General features: G+C 32.2%; 1 protein-coding gene across 2 annotated transcripts in view; it reads left to right on the top strand.

The window, feature by feature from the left end:
• Window positions 1-7,387, top strand: part of LOC106682551 (T-box transcription factor TBX20) — a 118,302-nt gene that overhangs the window by 36,555 nt on the left and 74,360 nt on the right. For both annotated transcript variants that reach the window (XM_067053545.1, XM_067053544.1), the window contains exon 2: window positions 2,924-3,134. In XM_067053545.1, coding sequence (XP_066909646.1) covers window positions 2,924-3,134 — 211 coding nt within the window. The remainder of the gene's footprint in view (window positions 1-2,923; window positions 3,135-7,387) is intronic.

Consider the following 7,387-nt stretch of genomic DNA (forward strand, 5'->3'; position numbering starts at 1 on the left):
TAAACTTGGATAATGGTCAGATTGATTTGAATATTTAAAAATAGCTTCAGTTTTACACCTTTAACGGTCACAAATATTATATTAATATTATTATACACTAATACAGGACGAAAGGCCATCTTATGTCTTGTTATTTTAAGATATCAGGGTATATCTCGTTTGAAAAAAAAAAACCTAAGTAATTAGTACATATTAACTATTGTCTGCTGTGAGAGTTAGAAGGATTTGAGTAAACAGAAAATGTATTTTATGTTTGAAAAATGAAATATTAATCATTTTCATAGAATTTCCAAGCAATATTTTTTTTAAACCTTAAATTGTACCAGCTATTGATTCTCCTGTGTTTATAATTAATTTTAGAAAGCGTTACAATGTTTCTCTTCTTTGACACACTTCTTGAAAAATAATATTAAATACATGGATAAAAATAGCAGCCTATTCTATCATATACTCTAAGGCCGTATGCATACGGACTGAAAAGGAACTGATCTGTAACTGATCATTGAGTCACTCCCTATCTAATACAAACTAACCCGGTTTTACGTTTTTAAAGTATTAAGGAGAAGTTCTACCGTTATTACTTCTCTTCATCTTATAATATCCTTTGAAAATACATTTACCCAAAGGACAACCGCTGGTCCAGTCGCGACGACAGGTGGCAGAGCGTGGCAAAAGACCGGACTGCGGTCAGCAACTCCTCATTACAGACAGGCAGCTTGCCTTCTGCTATTAGACCACACCACCCTCCAGTCCTCTATTTACACACCTTTGTAATCGGCACTTCAATTACTCGGCACACGCTACCACCGGCACTGTCTTAGCTCGCAACTATTGTTATTAGCACTTCCTTAGAGCCCCCCGGCCGTTCATCGTACCATTCAATTACCCCAGAGAATACAGAAGATTAATACTTTCTAAACATAATGCAATTATACAATGTATTGAACGTAATATAACTGATAATCCTATGTTGCTAGAAACTGCTTATTTACTAGAGAGTTTTAGGTTATCAATTTATGCTAACTTTCTTCAGTTTTCCTTTTTTTTATGAACCTGCTCTTTATCGGATGATTTTGGTTGTTTACCCTCTTGTGTGTTTGAACTAAGTTTTAAAGTTTCTGATTCCTGTTGTTTAAGAATATTTTCTACTTCTTTTATTCGATAATGTGAGCCTCTTATTTTAAAAAAGCCTTTCCTGTATGAAACATTTTCGTCAATATTGCGTAAATTTTGAAGATATGAGTATATTTTTCTCCCCTCTTCCCTTTCCTGTAATGTTTTATCGTGATTGATGGAAATGTTTTTACTTTTTAGTATTTCTTTCTGCCTAAATATTTCCAGTTTGAGATTATAGTTATTTAGTGATACTAATATTGGTCCCTTTTTTAATCGAAAACAAGTATTTTAGGCGTAATCAGGAAAATTGCCTTATATTTGCCTGGTTCAAAACCTCTTTAACTTTTCCCAATGTATTTTCATTGTTTGTTTGGGGGACATTATAAAGAACAAAATTATTTTTCCTGAGCAGCCGTTTCAAGAAGTTTATTTTTTCTTGAAGCTTATCGGTTTTTTCTTCAAGTATTTTGCATTTAGTTCTCGAATGAGCTCTGCATTTATTTTATTATTCTTTTCAATATTTTCGTTCATTCCCTTCATAGCATTAATTATATTTTCGTTAGTAATGCCCATCGTGTTCATTGAATGATTCTTATTTTACAAATTACAAATTATATCCTTCTATAAGCACTCGAACACTGAATAGACGTATTATGTTTGTCAACAGCCAAGATAGTGATGGTAAGTAGAGGGGAGCTGTAGAGGTGCATGCGCACGAGGTCTGAAGATAACGGATACCTTAACGCTTACCTCTATTAGATGTTTTCTTTACTAGTTAAACCTTTCTTGAACAGTACTATAGTCTTATAAAAGTTCACTAAACTGTAGGCTATAATAACTAGATGGTAAAATAATTGTCGAATTTTTTTAAAAATTTTATTTTATACCAGATCGGCTTGGTGGACCTTACATGTTTGATATAACCGTTACATTATAATTTTTTAAACAGTTAATTATGGGGGAGGGTATAGTCTCGTACAAAAGACGCCCCTAACTATATACAACGTTATTATTAATGATAAAATAAATAGATAAGAATAATGCTTCTTAATAAAAGAGAAAAGTAAAATTAATAACAAAAAATAATGATATTGGTACACTTAAAAAAACAAACAATTTCAAACAAGTTAATTTGAAAAAGAAACGAGAGAAGAAAAAAAAAAAATAATAATAATAAGTAAAATAGAGGTAGTGTGACAATGAATGAATAAATATAGAATTTATAACAGAATGTCATGCAGCAGCCTGGGCTTCAGTCTTCGGGTCCAGGTTGGGTTTCCCAGTTGTAGGTCACTGCTCCTTTAACTGTCGGCAACTGGGAGAGAAACTTCATGAACCGTTTTTCGATGTAATTCTCTATTGACTCCATATGTAATTCCCGATGCAATTAGCTATTTCTTATAAACCAAGGATTCTTAGGACTTTATTAAGAAAATAGTATAGTTTCTTCCTTTTCGTAAAGGATACCGCTCCCCAGACTTCACAGCTGTACATCAGCAGTGGCCTGAGAATTGTTGTCCAATGTTTTGATGTACTAACGATAAATTACTGAGAGCACTAATGAGTTGTTACTCCGACCGATACCGGAACTATATTATTATATATACTAAATTATTATTGCATTATAATATATATATTTTAAAAGATGAACTAAATATTTAATAATTGAAACATACATTTAAGCAGTACCAAATTTTGGATATTGAATGTCAGGTATGACAAGGGATATGTATACTTTAAATACATGACCATATTTACATGCATAAAACAAAGAAAAGTTAAATTTTTTTTTTTTAATTTGTTCCAGGAGGTCCTGGCCGACGAAAAAGGCGGAGTCCAGGAAGAGATAGTCCTCCCGAAATATCCTCATCGACGGGAGAAGAACAGCCCAACATCCTCCTCCAAGAGCGAGCCAACTGCGAGGAGCTAGCACATGTCGAATGTCTTCTCGACACTAAGGATCTCTGGGAGAAGTTCAACGAACTAGGAACTGAAATGATCATAACAAAGACAGGAAGGTCAGTATTTCTGTAATTGTAATTTTCAATTTACTTTGAACAATCACGAGATCTCTATAGTTTATCAATTTTTCAAAATGAATAAATATGGGCTCCGACTTATTCACAGAACTCTCTATTCGTTAATTGATATACTTGATTCTTTAAAAAAAAGTAACAGATTTGATGACCGCTTGAATAAAATGAGTTCTCAAACATTCTACTAAAGTTCTGCTCCTCTTGAACGCTTCAGTTCTCATTGCCATGGCTCTCAGAGCAATTTTTGTTTACTTTCAAATACATATTAACTTTATATTTGTATAACGGATAAAGAAGTTTTTGCTGTACCTTAATCCAAAACTTACAAAAATTATTTTATTTTGTTTTTCTCGTGTTAAAAGAGGGTGCAGGATATTTCAAAATATACCTGGAAATAAAACATTTTCGTGGCTAAAGAAAATCGCAATGTTAAAAAAAGAAAAAAAGAAAGATTTTAATGGATATCGTCATTCTGAAATGTTGTAGTTATAATCATCATTCTGAAATGTTGTAGTTATAATCGTCACCTTTTTTAAATATACTATTCTGTATTGGCTTGCAATATATAATGTCCTTCAGTCAACATTTTTTTAAAATTTTATAGTGATTTGTTATTGTTTGTTTGTTTTTTTTGTTCAGTGGCGTCAAACTTCATTGGTCATCAACGCCATTTATATTTTATTTAATTTTGCCTATATTCACTTAATTCGATCCAGCCTTTAATTTGATTATCTATTCTTTTATTTATTATTATATTTATTATTATTTTCCTTTCTTCCGTTTAATGTTATATTTTTGTCAGTAAATGTTGTGATTTTAAAAACTGAAACACTAATTCTATTGTTTTATCATCGTCTCCAAGGGTTTTTATCTTTATCTTTATTTATCCAAGGGGTTTTATCTTGGTTTAGCGCTAAGCTATTGAGGTGTGGTGTGAAATATGGGCATTGTTCGAAAATGTGGCTTATTGTTAAATTGTTATTGTAATACTGGCAGTTGGGAGGCGTTTCTTTTGATATAAGATAGAAGTGGGTGAGCCTCGTGTGACCTATCCTCAGCCTGGTCAGTACAACCTTCTCTCTACGGCATTTCCGACTGGAGGTACCCCAGGGCTGGACATAATAATTAATAATTTTTAATTTATTCATTGGGCATTCGTTCCACAAAGATTGCCATTTATCTTTGACTTCTTTTCCAAGAGGCCTGCTCATCTCTGTCGGAGTTAAACTAGCTTTATTCCGTCCCGGAAGCACGAGTGCTTCTCTTGCAGCATGATCAGCTAATCTGACATACCCATATTGTGTAGAGTTTTTAAGTGAAAATAAATGCAAGACATTTTCGGATGCTCTGGGTACATATAATCTAAACCTTTTATCGAGCATAATCAAGTCTGTAATTATTGTTATGTTGGTGTGGTTCAAGGATAGACAGAAGTGAAGTGCTGCTGCTATTGCATTTAGTTCAGCAGTGAATATGTTGTATAGTTTGTGGAGTTAACCTAAACGTATTAGCTATTGCTATCCTTACGAAATAACATAAAGTCAATTACTGAATAATTATCAGGTATTCATTTTTTTTTAAATAATGACACTACTTTATTTATAAATTTACAGTAACAAAATTATTATTTTACATGGATACAAATCCTTACAATCATATAATAATGGGTTACGCATAAATATAATTGTATTGAATTTATGAATTTTCTAAAATATTGTGTAATTGTAGTAGGAAAAACTAAAAGAAAATTTACTATTTGTAAAGTTTCTTTTCCATTGTCATGGTTGTGTTTAATTCTATTGTGATGGCTTTTTGGGTACAAAAATTTTATTGGTAGATTTTCTGTTAAACTTTCGCTTGATAGTGGTCTCAGTTAACAGCTAACCAAATATCATTCAGTATTGCATTTTATATAAAATCGGAACCTGAAAATTTTCGTATTTAGTTATTTACGAATCACCTGTATCAGCTACAAGTAAGTATTTTCAAAACTATATGGAGTTCTATCAATGGGTAGATTCTCCACATGTTTGAATCATGTCTCAATGTCACCTACAGAAAACTTACTTGTTGTATATATTTTATACAGTTATAAATAAGAATAAATAAATTATTAAAAAAAAAGTCAGAGGATTAAACATTCACTTCATTTAATATTATATCTATTACATCACAGTCGATTTCCCGGAGTTTTAAAATTTCCTCTTAAATTTAAGCACGGTGAGCTTGCCATGCTGATGTCAACTTAGTAATTGGCTTGGTTATAGCTAATTAATGAACGGGGCAAACACCCTTCTTATTAGAGCTTTTAAGTAATAGCTTCTAGGCCGCCATTTGTCAAAATCTACTTAAATATTTAATCCATCCATGCGAGCTAATTAATTTCGGAGGATAGGCTGTGTTTTCTTTTCATCGAATATTTTAATTTTTATAATCTTGCATCCGGAATATTTTATGGCAGTGATGTGAATTTAATAAATTATTTGATTATATGTGCAAAGAATAAATAAAAATAGGTTCATTCTGTTCACTCACAGTTATTTGTTAATTTTGTTCCGTCTGAAATTATTCAAAACTTAAACAAAATAATTACTACTGATAAAGAAGACGTAAATCTTTAACTATGCACTTGATTACTCTTGCAAATAAACGTTATAAAACAGAAACAGTTTGTGACAGTACTTGTAAATATTGTTCGGTTGCTAAGTCGTTTAGGTTATGACTGTCGTTGGTAGAAAGAGGAGTAGAACCATTCTCGCAATGAGTGTTTCTTAAGAAGCGTGCTTTCAGTTAAAAATTATTCCTGTACTTCTGCTAGCAATGAAGCAAGTAAAAGTTTTTTAAGCTTTCTTTTTATTTACCTATATACATATCAAAAAGGAACATGTTTCTCTAAAAAGCGGATTTCTCAGTTTGGTTTTATATTTATAAAATATATATGCTATTACAAATCAATAAAAAAATATAGAAGATAGTAGATAATAAATAAATATTAAGTAAATATAAAATTAATTTTTAGTGATTACATAAGATAATATAATTTTCTTTAGCTTTAAACAATATTTTACACTGTCAGATGGATGACGAGGCCTAAAAGGAAGTGTCAGCCACTGAAGTATTAACAGTCCTTTCATCATTTAATTTTCACTGATTTTTCTTCTTTTCATCATACTCAAACGCTTTAAGGATAACTTTATCGCAATTTATTTTTTAGCCCAACAACAGTGCAATGGTGAAAATTTTGATAACCGCTGCTCTTTACAGACATTGGCATCGAACAACATTCTACTTTTCATGTTTGGTTAAAACGCTCACATTTGCTAAATCATATTTGGTGCTCTCCACACTATGGCTCCGTTGTACACATCATTGTACAAATGTACAGGGTGATGATCGCAGATAAGAATTGCTTTTTATTCCTGGTTAAAAGGCTATTGGGAAGGCACTGACAGAGCGACCTGTCGTTAGGAAGGTACAGGACAAATCGCTTGGACTTTGTTCACGCGAGCTCTCAATCAGAGCAATTGTTAGGGCTTTTGCTATTGGCTAACTCGTTAGCTACTTGTGTCAACAAGGGACCATTCTCTTGCTCCGTTATATAACCTCGTTTACCTCTCGGCTATAGATTTAGTAGCCATTGGTAAAGTGTCATCGATTTACCAGGCCAAGAAGCTCGTACTTTATCTGGCAACTATTCTAATGAGATTGTTGTATACTTCCTGACACTCACAAAGAACCAGCCCCGAAGAATATTCACTAAGATGAGATGAAGTCTATATTGAAGTTTATTGAATTGATCCCAAATTATTTTTCCAGAAAGTTTTTGTAGGCATGGGCCTGATTCTACCAACGTTTGAACCTTTAGATATACCAAGTTAAAGATTTCTGACTTTTTATAACCATTTTCGGGGCTCTGACACCACAGCTAATTAGCCTGTCTCACAATGCCTGTCTATAATCCATCTCTTCAGCGCTACCTACTGTCTTACATTACGATGTTGATAATAAGATTGAAACTTGCCTTTAAGTGATTTAAGAAACTAACATTTATTTATTTGGTCACCAGTACCTAGTCATTTACGAAGACAATTTTTAATTTTTTTTTCTTGCTAAATTGTGACTTCTATTCATTCCATCATCGCTTGAAAATAATTATCATATAGGATTTTTTACATATTTAGCGACGAAGGTTTTAGTGCGTGAAATACCAAAATTACGTGCTTCTATTTCCAATG

Source organism: Halyomorpha halys, unplaced genomic scaffold (genome assembly GCF_000696795.3).
Source record: "Halyomorpha halys isolate HHAL.00 unplaced genomic scaffold, Hhal_1.1 Scaffold423.1, whole genome shotgun sequence".
Taxonomy (NCBI): Eukaryota; Metazoa; Arthropoda; class Insecta; order Hemiptera; family Pentatomidae; genus Halyomorpha; species Halyomorpha halys.